This window comes from Sinocyclocheilus rhinocerous, unplaced genomic scaffold (assembly GCF_001515625.1).
Source record: "Sinocyclocheilus rhinocerous isolate Xijiao unplaced genomic scaffold, SAMN03320098_v1.1 scaffold806, whole genome shotgun sequence".
Lineage (NCBI taxonomy): Eukaryota > Metazoa > Chordata > Actinopteri > Cypriniformes > Cyprinidae > Sinocyclocheilus > Sinocyclocheilus rhinocerous.
The window spans coordinates 312,933-331,325 of NW_015648045.1; the positions used below are offsets into that span (position 1 = coordinate 312,933).

Below are 18,393 nucleotides of genomic sequence, written 5' to 3' on the forward strand. Positions count from 1 at the left end.
GTCATAAGTGTCAATTGTCTGAATAAATAAGCTTTCCATTGATGTATGGTTTGTTATAGGACAATATTTGGCTGAGATACAACTACTTGAAAATCTGGAATCTCAGGGTGCAAAAAAAAATCAAAATACTGCGAAAATCACCTTTAAAGTTGTCTAAATGAAGTTCTTAGCAATGCATATTACTAATCAAATATTAAGTTTTGATATATTTACGGTAGGGACTTTACAAAATATCTTCATGGAACATGATCTTTACTTAATATCCTAATGATTTTTTGGCATATAAGAAAACTCAATAATTTTGACCCATTGGTTATTGCTACAAATATACCCATGCTACTTATGACTGGTTTTGTGGTCCAGGGTCACATTACTAATCAAATATTAAGTTTTGATATATATATTTACGGGACTTTACAAAATATCTTCATGGAACATGATATTTACTTAATATCCTAATGATTTTTTGGCATATAAGAAAACTCAATAATTTTGACCCATTGGTTATTGCTACAAATATACCCATGCTACTTATGACTGGTTTTGTGGTCCAGGGTCACATAAGTGTACTAAATCAACTATTCTATTTAAAATTGTGTTTTGAAAATTTAGTTTAATAATTTAATATCCGATGACAGACAACGCAGAGTCCCATTAAAAGAGATTCATGTAAAGGTAAAATGAATACATACATGTTTAATTGGCCATATTATAAGATATAACATAATAGCAACACTATGAATTCTAACTGAAATTATTTCACTCAATTTCTAGTACAGGTTTTAATGATTAGTGAAGATGTCTAAAGTGTACATCTAACTCACTAAGAGCCACTAAGAGCCTTTTGTCTGGGCATCTTACCACAAGGCTCTGATTTTACCCTTTCAAAATAAAAACAAGATTTTTTTACTCCACACATCTGAAACATTTATGTGTCCACAAATCTCTTATTAACAAATAGACACAAAAACCTTTGATATTCAGCATAATACAATATCATAGATAATGATAGCCAAGCCATTCATTAAATGTGTTGGTGGGGTAATTTACTTTAAATCCTTTAACATCTTTGTAACAAATAAATGAACAAATACCATCGTACTGGATCCACTGTAGAAAAAAACTTGTTCGATGCCATCTGTATCTAATTCTGATAAAGTACACTGTTGCTAAATGTCTTGCACAGCTGAATTCCATTAGCCTCCATTTTACTCAATGGCCTCTTCTATCCTGATTCCATCCACCAGCAGGGAATGAACTATTCCGTTTCGCTTCCTTCCACTACTTGTTGCTTTAATGCAGCATTCATGGTTCTCCACTGCAAAGTGTGTCTCGCTTCCATTCTCTGTAAACTCCCCCTGCACAAAGGAAATCAATATAAACACAGGCCTATGACTAAACAAGCACCAGTCTTGGGAAAGATGTGATATGAAAAAGATGGTGTTAAGTTTTTCCACAGTGGCCACACAACTACACCATTAGCCGACTTGACTCAGACTTAAAGGTGCAATAGGTGATTGTCTTCAGAAACATTTTTTGTTATGCTGGTTGAAAGTCTCTTCACATCCCGATACACAGAGTTCATTGCTCCCTACTCCCTGAGCAGGGGAAATCCGTTGAAGTTTACTTCACTTCGGAACATGGGCTGGAATTGGGAACCTGATGTAGCCTATTGTAGTAATGTTGTCTCTGGTCTGTGAGTGTAAATGCGTTCAGGGGGCGTGGCTTTGGACGGCGATTGCAGGAAGGGTGGGACGTTCGCTTTCAGTGCTATCAGGCTAAAGTTAGCATTTTCCAAGATCTCCTATTGTACCTTTAAATAAACAATGGACCAAAGTGGATCTTTCATAGACCCAAAGGCATGTGCTAGTCTGAAATGCAGTATTAAAATTACTTACCATAGTCTCCATTTTCTGTCCATTGCACCATAGATCCATAGTGTCTTTCTCTAGTGAAACAGAAAAGAAAAAAAAACAATAGTTTGCTAATAGTTGTGTTTTAATTACAATTTAACTGTCTAATGTCTGCATGAGAACAGGCCAAATCAAACAAGCAATTTTTTTTGTTCTTTTAGTAAAGCAACATGCACTAATTTAGTCCAGATGTTTTCACACTTTTTGATGCCTTAGACCCCCACATGATGATCCACTTGAGAGGACATCCCTTCCTAAAATATAATGGCAGATGTATTTTTATGAAAAAAAAAACCTAATTGGAATTGGACTCCGGACCCTAATTGGAAGTCATTCTCTTCTTACAGTGTGGTTGGACAATATAATATACAAAGCATATTCTTTTTACATCATAAATCAAGGGGGATGTTTTGACAGTGTCTCTTACCTAGAACTACCCTGTAATCAGCACCACCCAGTTTCAGCACCCATGTTTTGGACATTTTTGATCGGTTGTACAAAAAAGTTTGGAGACTTTTTCTGTTGATGTCCAGTGTGTACTCATAGGAAAACCCAGTGATCGCCTCAATAGATATGGTTGCTTTTGTATCTGTGCTCCCAACAGGGAATGTTTCTTTGCCCACCAGTTTGAACATCCAATCCCTCCTCAACACCTCCTTAAAAAGTGGATAAGACTTAATATAATTATTTTATATGATCTTATTCATATAATATCTGGTCTCTACATGGTATCAGATATTATCTTATTTTATTATCTTAATTATAATAACATAAGATACATATTACACCTTATCTTATTATCACTACCTTATCTTATTATTGTCTTAATATCAAATTCAAGGTAAAATAAAAAGATTACATAAAAATATTAATAGAAACTTGAAATACAGTGAATGTTTCTTTGCCCACCAGTTTGAACATCCAATCCCTCCTCAACACATCCTTAAAAAGTGGATAAGACTTAATATAATTATTTTATATGATCTTATTCATATAATATCTGGTCTCTACATGGTATCAGATATTATCTTATTTTATTATCTTAATTATAATAACATAAGATACATATTACACCTTATCTTATTATCACTACCTTATCTTATTATTGTCTTAATATCAAATTCAAGGTAAAATAAAAAGATTACATAAAAATATTAATAGAAACTTGAAATATAAAACTTTGTATATGAAGTAGGCCACAGCCTAAATTTAATGATTATATAGGCCTACATATGTAGAAATATAAGACAACTATCTAATCTAATCTAACATAATGACAAATAAAATAAATACATATTACTGACTACTTCTCACCTTCCCATTGATGTAAATGACCCGTTTCCCTGTTGTTGTTCCATGTTCAAACTCAATTCGGTAAACCCCATCACTTAGCGACACGTCCCACGCTCCCACAATGTCTCCGGACATGCTGCGTTAAGATCCACACTGCCCAACCGCTCTATACTATTTTTAATTCTATGTAATGTTTTAGCTTCCGCTTGATCATAGTAGCAGTCCTCAATATGCGCAACTGCTGATTAAATCTCTGTATATTATTGAGGCTGCCATCCTACTGTATGCTCGCTCAGCAACGAGTGCATTAGTGTAAGAGGCTTAACTTATCAAGGCAGTTGAGTGTTTGAGGAGACAGTTATTTTCACTGCAATTAAATTTAAATTGACATTAGGTCTAGGAGTAAAAATCATAAAAACTTTTTCAATTGTTAAAAAGCTTGGATGTTTTCGATGCTCTCGGGTCACTACCAATAGATGGCAGTCCTCTCTCTGGCTCTGGCTTTCTCTCTCTCTCTCGCTCTCTCTCTCGCTCTCTCTCTCTCTCCCTATTATTAATTAAATAAATAAATAAAGTTTTATTATAACCTGAAGCAGATTGAACTGCAAAAATGCATATTTATGTAGGCTTTGTGATCAATAAACTTTGTTTTTTAATATTTAAAAAAGTACATAAAATACTTTACAACCCTATTTAATGCAATGTTATGGAATATGAAGTTGTGCGAAGTTAACGTAGCATATGTACGTAACATATTAGCAAGTCACGCTATTATCATATCAAAAGAGAGTGGGCGTGGTCAATCTGGCTGTGAGTCCCGCTTGTTCAGAACTTTCTTCCAGATTTCAGTGCGTGGAGATCAGAGAGCATTGAGTAGCATTGGAGACGATGATCGTGAGCTGAGTGTCTTTTCACATCGTTGTTTAAAGGATACAAACGGGAAAAAGTGTTGTGGAGTTTTGCCTGTCTTTCCTGGAAAGTACTGGACGTAACTGAATATTATAATGAGGGAATTTAGACGGAATAATGCATTTCTTTATTATAACCTGAAGCAGATTGAACTGCAAAAATGCATATTTATGTAGGCTTTGTGATCAATAAACTTTGTTTTTTAATATTTAAAAAAGTACATAAAATACTTTACAACCCTATTTAATGCAATGTTATGGAATATGAAGTTGTGCGAAGTTAACGTAGCATATGTACGTAACATATTAGCAAGTCACGCTATTATCATATCAAAAGAGAGTGGGCGTGGTCAATCTGGCTGTGAGTCCCGCTTGTTCAGAACTTTCTTCCAGATTTCAGTGCGTGGAGATCAGAGAGCATTGAGTAGCATTGGAGACGATGATCGTGAGCTGAGTGTCTTTTCACATCGTTGTTTAAAGGATACAAACGGAAAAAAGTGTTGTGGAGTTTTGCCTGTCTTTCCTGGAAAGTACTGGACGTAACTGAATATTATAATGAGGGAATTTAGACGGAATAATGCATTTCCCTCAATCATTTGACAAACTCATTCGCTTTGGATTATGACATTATATAATTTTTCTACGAAGACGAGTTGGAATTACTGTTAGTGGTTTCTTTACATCCGTTTTACATAGTTTTATTAAGTATTATTCTGTCTTTGTAAACTATTAGTAATGTAACACGTTTTAACCGTTTGTTTGTCACTCTTGATAATTTGTGACTCGCTGCTGTTGGATCAAATTACGCTAAAACCATTTCCAAACCTACTCGCCTATCCAATGTCATAATTCTGGAGTTATTTGTATTTATGTACAGTAGCAGTATAATTGCAATGAAAAATCTTCAGGTACATGTCATTTTGTTGACTCTGACGTGGATTCATGCATCTGACTTGAAGTCTTCCATGGTCCTGAATTACACAGGAGCAGAAGAAGGAAATGCACAATTACAACCAAACACTTTTGTCAAAAAGTACACAAATGATATACAATCATATAGAAGATCTGCAAGGTTATCCACTTCCAGGAACACAGATATACTCAGGAAGCCTCAGAATGATCAGAACGTGGAGTCCTCACGACCCCCAGCCAGGAGGCTCCTGAAAGGGCAAAGACCAGTTCCACACAGGAAACCCAGTGTAACTGACAGCAGTCCTGCTCAAGAACCTAATTTTCAATCTACTCCACTGGGCGCCACTAGCTCCATTAACATCTTGGCTGGCTTTGCAGGTAAAAACCGTGTGCTGGTCATTTCGGCTCCCAACGACTCTGATGGCTATTACAGGTTAATGATGAACTTGCTCAAGCCTGATGTGTACTGCGAGATGGCGTACAGACACATGCAGCAGATCATAATGTTTCATGACAAGGGGAAGATGGGAGGCAAGGTGAGACGAGTTAGCAATCAGGGATCTCTGGTGGAGGAGCCGCTGGATCCAGCCCTGGTGCCAAGACTTATGGGCTTCCTGAAGTTGGAGGATGGTAAGTTTGGAATGGTGCTTCTAAGAAAAACCCTTCAGGTAGAGGAAAGATACCCATACCCTGTTCAGCTGGAGGCAATTTATGAAGCCGTAGACCAGGCACCTATGCGTAGACTGGAGAAGGCCAGGCAAAAGGGCTTTGTGCAAAAGTGCAAGACTGCTGGAGTTGAGGGCCAAGTGGTGCAGTCTGTTGGCTCAAATGCAGTTGGTTTGCAACCACAGGTGAACATGGCAGAAAACACAAGGCGACACAAGGTAAAACCGGTCCCTCAGCCCACCCAGATGACTCAGGCACAAATATCAACTACCATCAGCACTACTACAATGACTACAACCACAAAACGTACTACCTTGAAAACTACAACCTCAAAACCTACTATAACAACCACTGCACCCTCTACCACCATTTTCCCCTCAACAACAACTACTATTACTACAAATATACCCACAACAGTGGGGCAAACACATCCACACACAACCGTACCCTGGCACACATCTGTTCCCAATACCTCTGAACGTGTCTACCGGTCCTCACCACGAAACCATCTGAGGGACACAACTACTCATCTCTCTGTTACCTCAAACTTCTACAAACAACGTAAAGAAAAATACCCAGACCACACGCAAAAGATTTCAACTGCAATCTCACCAACACAAGCATCCATACAGAAGCCCAAGGACAAACTGCCTGTGGTGAAACATGGATGGAGTAAAAAGCTTAGTCAGCACAGCAGAGAACGTGACACACAGAGGCCCACTGCTAATAAACCAGAGACGGAACTTATGACCAGCCAAAAGGGGAAAACTAAACCTGACAGTGCCGACAGGGGGAAGAAGATGGATAGACCTGAAAAGCCTTTAAGGAAGATACCTGCAGGGAAAAAAGACTCAAAAGTGACTAAGGAGACAAATGTTAGTGTTCAAAATAAAAAAGTGCAAAAGCCAGATGTCTTTGAAGAAAGGGCTGTTGTGGATCAGGCAGCGAATCCCAAGAAATCGTTAGACACTTTTTTGAGTTATTTTCAGAGAAGACGACGACTCATGGTACGTATGGCATAAGTGAGACACATGAAAAAAGTAATATAGAGATATAGCTCGGGGCTCAACAATAAGGATTTTACAATGCCCAATGGATAAGTGCTATAGCTTACAATTTTTTTATTTTTGATCATTACACATTACATGTCACGAAATGTTTTCTAAGACAGTTGGTGACATGGAATTCTGTTCTTATCTATAGATAAAATATTTAGAATTTGAGCTATTACTGCAATATTTCTTTAGAAAAAGTTTAGAAAAATTAGCATTTGATGAAAACAAAAAATTGTGTGTAAAACTGTAAAAGTATTTTTTTAAATATATTTTAAAATATTTCTAAAATAGATATTAAATAATACATGTAAAAAAAATACATTAAATTACAATTTTTACATTTTAAATGTAAAAATAAATGTAAACATTTAAATTCATAATTTCACTTATCCAATCCATATTTTCAGAAGTGATGATATACAAGTTAGGTTTAAAGTTGCGTTATTTGCTCATTAAAAAAATTATATTACGTTCTAAAAAATTAAGAAGTATTTTGGTTCATAAAAGCACTTTAACAACTGTTTAGTGTCTTATTAATCTTCTCATTCTCATCGGCTGCAGATAATTACTGCTCCAGATGAGCAGAATCATATGTACAGTGAACAGAGGGATGAGTACCTGGAGCAAGTTTGTGATATGGCACTACGTAAAATTTCCATCATCAGCATCTTTGGGCCCCTCACAAACAGTACCATGAAGATTGAACACTACCAGACAGGTCAGTGCTGCTTACCGTGTTTGTTTGTAACATGTCCTATCAAAATGTCTTCATTCAGATTCTATTTTTTAAATTATTATTATTATTATTATTTAACAGAACAGGATAAGCCCTTGCGGGGCCTGCCGGACAGTGACCTTATCAACCAGGACCTCATCACAGCATTTCGGAAGCATTTTGGGATGATTTATAATGATTTCAACATAGTGTTGACTGACTTTGACATGAAAGTCAAGGTGTGTAGTAAAAAAAAAACCTAGATCATTTTATCAGTGTATATGAGATGTAGATGTAATCATTTCTGATCTAATTTTATAACACAAAATTATGCATTCCTGGTTTCCACAGCAACGATATGAAGTGCCGATTGTCATGAAAGCAGTGTTTGACTACATTGACACATTGTCAACCCGCATTAAAGAAATAGAACAGCAGAGGAAACATGCAGTTATGTGCAAGAAAGAAGATAAATCAAGATCTCTCGAGGACTTCCTATCTAGGTTTGAAATTACTGTTTGTTTTTTGTGAAAATATATAATGCATTAACATAAAGAATAGGCTCATCTCAATGCTTTTTCATTAAAATGTCTCTTAAGATTCCGTTGGAGGCGGAGACTGTTTGTAATATCCACCCCTACTGATGAAGAATGGGCCTATCAGCAACAACTCTACACCATTAATAGCCAAGCCTGCAATCTGGGTGAGATCCTTTGGGTAAACCGTAGCAACGTAATTTAAGAACATCTTCCACTTAATACTACATATTTTAATAAACATGCGCTTTTAAATGTAAACATACTACTAGTGCTATTTACTATAGACAAATCCAAAAGAATGAGACAAAGAGAAATGTTTCATTTCACATTCAGTGGTGTACGCTATATGCTAGTACATTATCACCAAAGCCCATAGACTTGAAATATTTACTTGAAGCACAACATACACTATAAAACAATATGTAGGATTTCTATTAGGCATTAAACAGAATATCCATTAAAAGTTATTTCAGCCAGTGGAATCACATTGGGGTCCTAGACGGACTGAATTGTTCATGACATCAGTAGTTGCGTAAAACTAGCCCATCTGAAAATGTACTAGACTGAGAAATTGCAGGAAAGTTGAGACTATATAACACCGCACTCAAATGATCAATATGAGGACCATGTTATGAAATACAGAACGCTCTAAGAGCTTTGCTGTATCAACACCACTCCCAAATGTTTATGTAACTTGGGAAAATAGACACTTTTTTTGTTCTCTGAAATTCCATGATAAGCATTTATAAACTAATTTGGTGTCCATTCCAATGAACACCCTATGCACTCATGTCAACAGCTGTCATTTTTATGGACATTCCAATCAAAACTGCATGATATAACACAACTACTCTTAAGTTCATTATACATTATCTGGATGTCTGACCTTCCAAAAAAAACAGCTTAACAACAGCTGACAACTAACGTTAAAAAACGATTTGCAGTACATCTTGGGAACTGGTCAAAGTCAGATTCTCCAGAGATCTTCCTGCTTATAGAAATGCACATATGTTATTGGTACTTTTCTTTTAATTGGAACCAGCTCTCATCTTCACAAGAGCCCTCAATCACAAATGCCTCTGAGGAATGGCACCAATAAAAATAGGATGACGCAGTCCTTTTACAGCTCTTTTGTTGGCTATTTTGGAGGTAGGAACATTGTTAAGAATCTTTCTCTGCATTCTTTACAATCCAGGAGGACCTGTGGATGTTTGGGTCCTGCATAGCGATCCAACAGAGACCACTTCCTCTCTGTGGCATGACAGCTTGATTGATGCCCTCATAAAAGAAGGCCTGTTTTAGAACAAAAAACAACAACGGACATCTTTAATGCAGATCACATGCATGTTTCAGAGAACATCTCTATAAAAAACTCTCACTCCAATCTCATGTATATAGTACGAGTCAGAGTTGGAAACGGCTGAGTCATCTTTAGTTGTTTATCGGTTTAGTCTTTCCGGGCATCTATGAATTAACCAGCGTTTTTCATAAATTGTTATAAATTCACAGGCCTGCGTCATATATCTCTATTGAAACTTGTTGGAAAAACCCTGGATGACACGAGTGGAGTCCTGGAGCTTTATCCCATAAATGGTGAGATTGTTTTGCATTGAACAAAACTCTTTTATGGCCCCTGCACTTCCTTTATTGCTAAAAATATGATGTAGTGCCATTTTATTATGGAAAAAACTGAGGAAACTCTGGTTTGCATTGCAGGAAGTGTATCAGTGGACCGTGAGGACCTGTCTGCCTCGCTGGTGCAGGACATTAGGAATTACTTCCAGATCAGCCAAGAATATTTCTCCATGCTGCTTGTCGGGAAAGATGGCAATGTGAAATCCTGGTATCCCTCCCCTATGTGGTCCATGTCAATCATTTACGAGCTGGTCGACTCCATGCAGCTTCGTAGGCAGGAGATGGCCATCCAACAGTCTCTCGGCATGCGCTGCCCTGACGATGACTATAGTCATCATGATGGTTACCATGAGGGCTATCATCGTGGTTACGGATATTAAGAACAGAGGGGAATGTCTTAGAGCCTGTGCACTCTCTACTAGGAAAAGTGTGAATAGTTTCAAATGTCAGAAAACCTTGCCTTTGCGTTTTTCTTACTAACTACGTCTACGGACAACTCTCACTTTACTATTTTGTGGTAGCTGATATTTAGATTTGCTGTTGACATGAAGTAGATGATTTCTTTGATGTTTTTGATTTTGACTTTTCATAACATGAATGTATTTGCATGTGGGAAAACGGTACGTTTACGAATTAACAATAATAAACTTTAAATTCCAATAAAGAAAAAAAAGTGATTTGTTAATGTTTGTGTTTGTTCATCAATCAATCTCAGAGAAGCAAAAAAAAAAGATTGTACATATTTTGTAGACTGTAAAGTCCTAAGAAAGCGTTTCGTATTCTGGGAACTTTTATGTATGGCCTGTTTTAGCTGAATATTCTTCCATCTGGAATTTCTCTACTGACCTCTACTGGGCATTTTGGGATAGTGTAAAAATATGTCTTGCAGAGTATTGTGTCCGTAGTGTGTAGTTTTGTAAGAGGACTACAAACCATTTTGTAAGTGGATTTTTCATACATCTAATGATCTGCTGGAAGATTTAAAATAAGTATTTTTTTAAAAAGCCAAATGTTAAACGAGGTTATTAGCATATGTATCTGCAGTTGAGCACTTTTAATTTTAATTAGTGCAAACCGTACATATTTTATACCAAAATAAATGCACAGAGCCACATTTTCAGTGATCAGGTCATTTATTTTACTTCTGCAGAAAACATCTACAAAATCATACTTGTACAGAAAACCACACTCAATATGTTCTGCTTTTGTATCCAACATTATAGAGCACATATAACACCTAAAAACAAATAAATACCTTAAAAGGAAATACTAATGTTGTTCCCACACACAAAATACTCATACAACCCCATTTTGGTCTCAAATTTCCACAATTCTTTACAACATGACTAAAATATTGCTAGAGATTAAAAATGACATTTTGTTATAATGTTGGCACAATCATTATACAGTGAACAAGACAATCATATGTTATTGCTGTAAAAATACACATTTCAAATTGTATTCTGATGAAGGCTGAATATTTAAGAAAATATATCTAAACACAGTATTATTGCAAGTAAATTAAGCACTGCATATTTCTAAAAAAAGCTTTCTACTGCAACATTTTTCTTTAAAGTTAGACCATAAAGATTTAAAGATACTTGCCAAGCTGAATAAACAAATATGCTGCAATAGATGGTGCAATGCACTAACTATACCAAGTAATATTACCATGTAATTATAGACAAATCTAAATAATGAACTTAATTCTGTTGTGTGTAATCTGATATATCCAGGACTATAAGAGCAGTGTTCAATAAACACACAAATGTCTTACCTCTTTATCTGTAAATTCAGTGCTTTTTAAAGAATAATTTATTAAATAAAATGGTAACACTTTATTTTAAGGACCAATTCTCACTATTAACTATCACTCTCAGAAAAAAAGGCACAAAAGCTGTCACTGGGGCGGTACCTTTTCAAAAGGCACACCTTTGTACCTAAACAGTCCATATTGGTACCTTAAAGGTACATATAAGTACCTAAAGTGTACATATTAGTACCTAAAAGGTACAAAAGTGTACCTTTTGAAAAGGTACCGCCCCAGTGACAGCTTTTGTACCTTTTTTTCTGAGAGTGTACATATAAGTACCTAAAGTGTACATATTAGTACCTAAAAGGTACAAACAAAAGTGTTTTGAAAAGGTACCGCCCCAGTGACAGCTTTTGTACCTTTTTTTCTGAGAGTGTAGCATGCATATTACTAATATATTGGCGGGTACTTACAAAGCACATATTGGATTAGATCCCTTAATCCTACCCCATACCTAAACTTAAAAACTACCTTACTAACTTTTAATAAGCAGCAAATTAGAAGTTTATTGATGCAAAAGTCATTAGAATAGTTAGAATTGGACCTTAAAATAAAGTGACCAATAAAACATAGATGGAATGTCCAACAAAACTAAAGTCACTTAAGCCCCGTTCACACCAAGAACGATAACTATAAAGATAACGATATTAGCGTTTGAAAGTGATTCCAACGATATCATTTCTTTGTCTTTATCGTTATAGCGGTGGTGTGGACTCTGCTATTCTTTAATATTGAGAACGATTTTTAGAACTATATCTTTATCGTTATCGTCCTTGGTGTGAACGGGCCTTTATAGTTTGAAGGAGAAATTGTATAATTTAAGGCCAGCAGCACAGCATGATAAACTGTTGCAACATTATACAACAGTTAGCATTGTTCCTCAAATTTGATTGGTCACATGACTGTCTGTTTGATTTAGTCACTGATTCAGACAAAAACAAAATCATACTACTTCGTGTTGCACAGAGGTTGATTGTTTTGTCGCTTCATTTGGAAATATTTTCCTTGACAGACCACAAACAGACAAAAAATACTGACAAGGTTGTGTCTAAAAGGTCACATATCATCGCTCTCTTTTTTTATAATAAAAAAAGCAATAATCACAATCATAATTGTGCTGCTATTCAAAATCAGCTCCAACCAAATGAGCTGACAAAGAAAAATATTTTTGATAGTCAGTGAAGAAAACAGCACCAAGTGTTGTTTTTTTTCATCTTCATATGAATATATCTATTCAAAATCAAAATGTGTGTAAAAAATGTAATTTGCAGTGAAAGTACCATAATTCCTCAAATGTGTCAGAGAAAAACAGAAAAGATTGCAGATTCATACAAGCGCTTACATTCATGTGATAGTATTGGCTAAAAAGTCAGACTACTTATTTTGACCTAGTTGCTTAGATTCAAGTAAAGGCATCATAATGGTGTAAATAAAATAATAAATAAGTGCATTTTGTTCTTCACACTCTGTGACCCCCAACGGCCACTTTCAGTGTATAATTGTGAACTCCGTTATCAAAATCACCAGTGCTTTTATAACCTTTAAAGCTGGATCTGTGACTGATTTGGAAATGCTGCATTTTCTTAATATACAGTTATTATTGATTTTGACCTATTTGACCTGATACATTATTTTAACCTATGCATTCAGTTGAACGGAAAGACTATTCTATAACCTTGTGCTTAACGGATGCTGATGTAAGGTGTTTCAAGCCTCTGGAACGGTTTCTGTTGAGGGTAATTCATTCTGTCCTTCAGGTCGCCTTCTTTTGTACAGTTTATACAGCCAAGCAATCAAGAATATCACAGCTATTACAGCAAAGTAACTTGCATAGATCAGAAACTGTGGAAAGGAGCAGACAAAATTGCAAACGATATTAGCAGCTTTCATTAGTGATCCACATTCATGATGACACACTGAGCTAGGTATATGTTGTACTTCACCTGTAGAAAAATGTCCAGGCCTAGACCGGCAGAATCTACTACAATCACTGTAAGAATCGTCTGCAGTAGAAGTGCGATGAAAGTGTTTATTCCAAAAACCAAAGCATATCTTCTCATACTTAGGTTAGCAGCTATCTGATACCTGCAATATAAAAGAAGGCAATTTTTTGGAAGAAATATGAGTGGCAATTGTCAAGTGCACAAGGAGAACTTGACTGAAAGAGCCAATAGAATTTCAGATAAAAGAGCAGTCATGTTTAGAAGGGAGTCTTGCAGCAACAAGATTTTGTGCAAATGAAACAAACACTGATGAATATGGAAAAAGTAGGTATTAAAACGGCTCAAAACTGATAAAAATACAGATGGATATGGAAGCAATGACTGAGTTTGGGCTCTCTGCAATTTACAATCTCTGAAGGTGAGAGATTTTAGGGCAGAAAGTATGGAAGGATATGGAGACAGAAAGCAGTACTTGTTCATTTAGCTTTTGCACATCCTATTTCAGTTTGATGTTTTTTTTGTTAGATATCCTCCTTAATCAGTGATTCTCAACCAGGGGGCCAAAACGTCCAAGAGGGCCACAAGATGGCTATAAATGAATTTAAATAAGACTAAACAAGCTTTAAAATAAGCTAACATCCAGATGTAAGCTGGCATATTTCTCATTTTAATTAATTCCTTAACAACTGCCATTTTATTTTAATTGTCGTCTTGGAAAACCTGGATACATGAGGGAATTTCTAGACCTGGTAAAGACAGACAGATAGAAATTGCTATTTATTAGTCAAATATAACTTTTTTTTTTTTAAACTGTAAAAATCACAAGTGCTACTCACTTGTAAATCATGTAAGTCATGTAAATTAAACACATTCAGTACTGATTTCTGGAACTATGAAATTTAATTATCTTAATTATTTAGAACTATTTAACTGTTTTAATATATTGCCACTCCTATGTTCTGAAATACAAAATAAAGATGGAAAGAAGCAGCTGTCAATACAGTACCAGAAACATCTTGGGGTGAACCTTCAGATATTGGCTTTGACAAACGTTGAGAACCACTGTCTTGAATATCAACAGTAATAATCAGCAGCAGTAGGAGTTAAATTTTTCATATTGCAATTCAACTGCTTTTTTTTTGGGCCACATCATGCAGTAGCATCAGAAAATAAAACTAGGTATGTGCCCGCCGAATTATTATGGGCCATATGCCCAAAAATCTATTACCTGCTAAACAATTAAATGAATCAAAATCCTTTTAAACAATCCATAGAACAGTGGTTCCCAACCCTGGTCCTACAGTACCTACCAAAAACTGCACATTTTAGATGCCTCTAATTTTTTTTGGGCCACATCATGCAGTAGCATCAGAAAATAAAACTAGGTTTGTGCCCGCCGAATTATTATGGGCCATATGCCCAAAAATCTATTACCTGCTAAACAATTAAATGAATCAAAATCCTTTTAAACAATCCATAGAACAGTGGTTCCCAACCCTGGTCCTACAGTACCTACCAAAAACTGCACATTTTAGATGCCTCTAATGAAACACAACTGATTCGGCTCATTAGAAGAAACTCCAAGACCTGAAATAGTTGTGGCAAATAAGAGACATCCATGTGCAGTGTAATAATTTAAATTGACCTTACAACAACTCCATGTCAGCTTCCGTGATTTGATTTCAGAAATCATGTTACACATTTTTCTTTGTGTTATAGTCGGTCAATTGTGTCTTGTTTTTTTTGTTATATTTAGTGTAGAAAAATAAGCTGATACACAAGCATGTGCCTTTTTTTGCAAGATGATAAAGTGCACTTGAAGTGACTGATTTCTAAAATCATCAGGTTCATCAGCGATCGAGCCAACTTGTGATGTCTTTTCGATAGATGGACACAGATTACCCACCCCTGAGAGTGGTAAAGCAGTCACTGTTGTAAGGTCAAAGACACAGGGTTCCTAGCACTTTGTAGTCAGAACAAAGTTGAAAGATACCCAGCTTACAATGGATTTCTAAAGAAAATGGATACAGATTGACAGCTTTACTTACGTTGCTATGGTGATAAGCAGCATGTAGGTAGCTCTGAAGAGCATGTAGGAAGTGTAGCAAACCCAGATATTTCGGATGGTGTCCATGAGGTACACACACACTGCAATTACCACAGAGAAAATGCAGAGGGCGAGTTCTCCCCACACTGCCCAGGACACTTTCACAAAGCTTACAACAAATGCTGCAAAAGCACCTGGTGGAGAAAAAAACAAACAGATAAATTAATTCATTTGGGAAAAATGTGTCAAACCGTTTTATTGTGAATCACATAACACAGTTGTGTGTCTGCTGTTATATAGGACCGTTGAATTTGTTTATGATAATGATGAAAATGCTGGTAACAATGGAAGCTTGATTTCACCTTGGGTTTAAAACAATAAAAAAGGTAACTGCAACTTTTTCTCTCACAGTGTTTAGTTTATATCTCACAATTCGGACTTTGTTTCTCACAATTCTGTGAGAAAAAAAAAAAAAAAAAGAGTCAGAATTGCAAGATGTACACTCAGCATTTTGAGTTTTTCCTCACAGTTCCGAGTTTACATATCACAATTTTGACTTTTTCTAAAAAAAAAAAAATTCTGAATTTCTCAGAATTCTGAGTTTACATCTCGCAATTGAGGTTTTTTTTTTTTTGCTTCCACCATGGCAAGTTTTTAACTTTCAATTACAATAAGTTAACATACTAATGTTTTACCCAAGAATTACAACTTTAAATCTCGCAACTGAATTTACATCTTGCAATTCTGAGGGGGAAAAAATTTGAGAAACAAAGTCTGAATTGTGACATTAATTGTGAGAAAAATGTTTGAATAACTTTTAATAAAGAGATACAGCAACAATTAATGTTTTTTTTTTTTTTTTAAGAAAAAAAAAAAAAAAAAAAGTCAGAATTGCAAGATGTACACTCAGCATTTTGAGTTTTTCCTCACAGTTCCGAGTTTACATATCACAATTTTGACTTTTTCTAAAAAAAAAAAAATTCTGAATTTCTCAGAATTCTGAGTTTACATCTCGCAATTGAGGTTTTTTTTTTTTTGCTTCCACCATGGCAAGTTTTTAACTTTCAATTACAATAAGTTAACATACTAATGTTTTACTCAAGAATTACAACTTTAAATCTCGCAACTGAATTTACATCTTGCAATTCTGAGGGGGAAAAAAATTTGAGAAACAAAGTCTGAATTGTGACATTAATTGGGAGAAAAATGTTTGAATAACTTTTAATAAAGAGATACAGCCACAATTAATGTTTTTTTTTATTTTTTATCCTGTGGTGAAAACGGTCTTCCATAGGTATAATGTATTCTCTGTTACCTATGCTTTTAAGAATGGGAATATAATAAAATGAATTGAATAAACATAACCAGGTGGCCATACCAAGCAAGGTAGATATTGTCTCCACGTATCCATTGTAGATCTCAAAATCACTGGAAGGTAAGATTTTCTCCCAAAGTGCTTGAGCATAATTAATCACCTGGAGGTAACCACATGTGGATAAAGCCCACCACACTGACCAGGCCAGTAGGGTAGAGCAGGAGTAACACTCAAGGAAGTCTGACCAGAGCATTTTTAACACTTCCAGTAATCCACTACTACTAGTATTGTCCTTGAGAGTCTGAAAGTCAAACAAATGAGTCAAACCAAGTCATAGAGACACATGCATATGTCTGTGAACATATCAGTGTGCGCCAATTTTTGTATTCTTTTAAGGCCAGTATTTAAGGGATAGTTCACCTAAAAATGAAAATTGTCATAATTTCCTCTCCCCCTATGTTGTTCCAAACACATAAGACTTCAAAACACAAATTACGATCATTCCAATAAAACCTGGGATATTTCTTTCCTTCCATTGAAAATCCAGGTAACTAAAACTTAGAAGATGCAAAAAGGTCATGGAGTAGTCGTTAAATGAATCCATATGAATCAAACGGTTTAATTTAAAGTCTTGTGAAGAGACATGTTCGCTTTATAAGATAAACAGATTTAAATTATGCTTTTATTCACACATTAAACACACATACATAAAGCAAATGCAGAAGCTTGTAAAAGTGTCAAACTACAACAAACATCAATGGCTCTTGTGTATCACGTACATCTGAACTTCTGGGTTTACCAGATGTGATGTGGGCTATGTATGTGTGTCAACAACTGTTTAGATGTAAATAAAAGCCTAAATTAAATCTGTTTATCATATAAAAGCAATCATGTCTCTCATATGGATTCATTTTAATACACCTTTTTGAGAGTTTTGATTACCTGGACATTTAATGGATGGAGAGAAACCGCTCAGGTTTCATTAAAAATACCTTCATTTGTGTCTTGAAGATTAACAAAAGTCTTGTGTGTTTGGAATGACAGAAGGGTAAATAAATTATGAATTTTCTTTGAAAACAATGTTTCATGCTCAAAAAGGAAACAATGCCTTAAGAGCCAGTGGGTGTAAATGTTTTGAACAGGATCATGTGTAATTTCTTCTTATTTTGTTTAAATATCATATGTTTTTATTTTGCACTCCCTTCAGACGCTACAGAGGAGTTTTTTTTTCTTGAGCATTAGTGAATGTTTTCTTCATTTCAAGATTATAAGTTATATAAATATATATTTTATATTAAAATAAATTTAATTAAACGGTTTGGAAGAGCAAATGTGTGTGTAAATATAGACATATACCGGTATATAAGGATTAGGGATGCGAAATACAGTGGCATGCGAAAGTTTGGGAACCCCTTGTAGAATCTGTGAAAATGTGAATAATTTTAACAAAATAAGAGAGATACAAAATGCATGTTATTTTTTTATTTAGTACTGTCCTGAGTAAGATATTTTACATAAAAGATGTTTACATTTAGTCCACAAGACAAAAACATAGCTGAAATTATAAAAATAACCCCATTCAAAAGTTTGGGAACCCTTGGTTCTTAATACTGTGTGTGTGTACCTGGATGATCCACCA

The 18,393-nt window shown here is 35.3% G+C and overlaps 3 protein-coding genes across 3 annotated transcripts in view; 1 reads left to right on the plus strand and 2 right to left on the minus strand.

Annotated features, from left to right (window-relative positions):
* Positions 1-688: 688 nt before the first annotated feature.
* On the minus strand, positions 689-3,504 carry faimb (Fas apoptotic inhibitory molecule b). Its single transcript, XM_016514075.1, has 4 exons — positions 3,228-3,504; positions 2,341-2,569; positions 1,899-1,948; positions 689-1,358 (listed from the first exon to the last, which is right to left on the minus strand). The coding sequence occupies exons 1-4, from the start codon at positions 3,339-3,341 to the stop codon at positions 1,209-1,211; spliced, it is 543 nt and encodes a 180-aa protein (XP_016369561.1). The 5' UTR covers positions 3,342-3,504; the 3' UTR covers positions 689-1,208.
* A 1,084-nt stretch (positions 3,505-4,588) lies between these two features.
* Positions 4,589-10,251, plus strand: ccdc80l1 (coiled-coil domain containing 80 like 1). The gene is made up of 7 exons (XM_016514083.1): positions 4,589-6,699; positions 7,309-7,465; positions 7,565-7,701; positions 7,814-7,965; positions 8,062-8,165; positions 9,511-9,594; positions 9,718-10,251. Exons 1-7 carry the CDS (start codon positions 4,984-4,986, stop codon positions 10,014-10,016), a joined length of 2,649 nt encoding a protein of 882 aa, XP_016369569.1. The 5' UTR covers positions 4,589-4,983; the 3' UTR covers positions 10,017-10,251.
* Positions 10,252-12,352: 2,101 nt separating this feature from the next.
* The window catches only part of slc19a2 (solute carrier family 19 member 2), a 9,443-nt gene continuing 3,402 nt past the window's right edge, over positions 12,353-18,393 (minus strand). The window contains exons 3-6 of the mRNA XM_016514084.1: positions 16,818-17,055; positions 15,441-15,633; positions 13,393-13,534; positions 12,353-13,291 (exon numbers count right to left, since the gene is read on the minus strand). Of these exons, the coding sequence (XP_016369570.1) occupies positions 13,157-13,291; positions 13,393-13,534; positions 15,441-15,633; positions 16,818-17,055 (708 nt within the window). The 3' untranslated portion in view covers positions 12,353-13,156. The remainder of the gene's footprint in view (positions 13,292-13,392; positions 13,535-15,440; positions 15,634-16,817; positions 17,056-18,393) is intronic.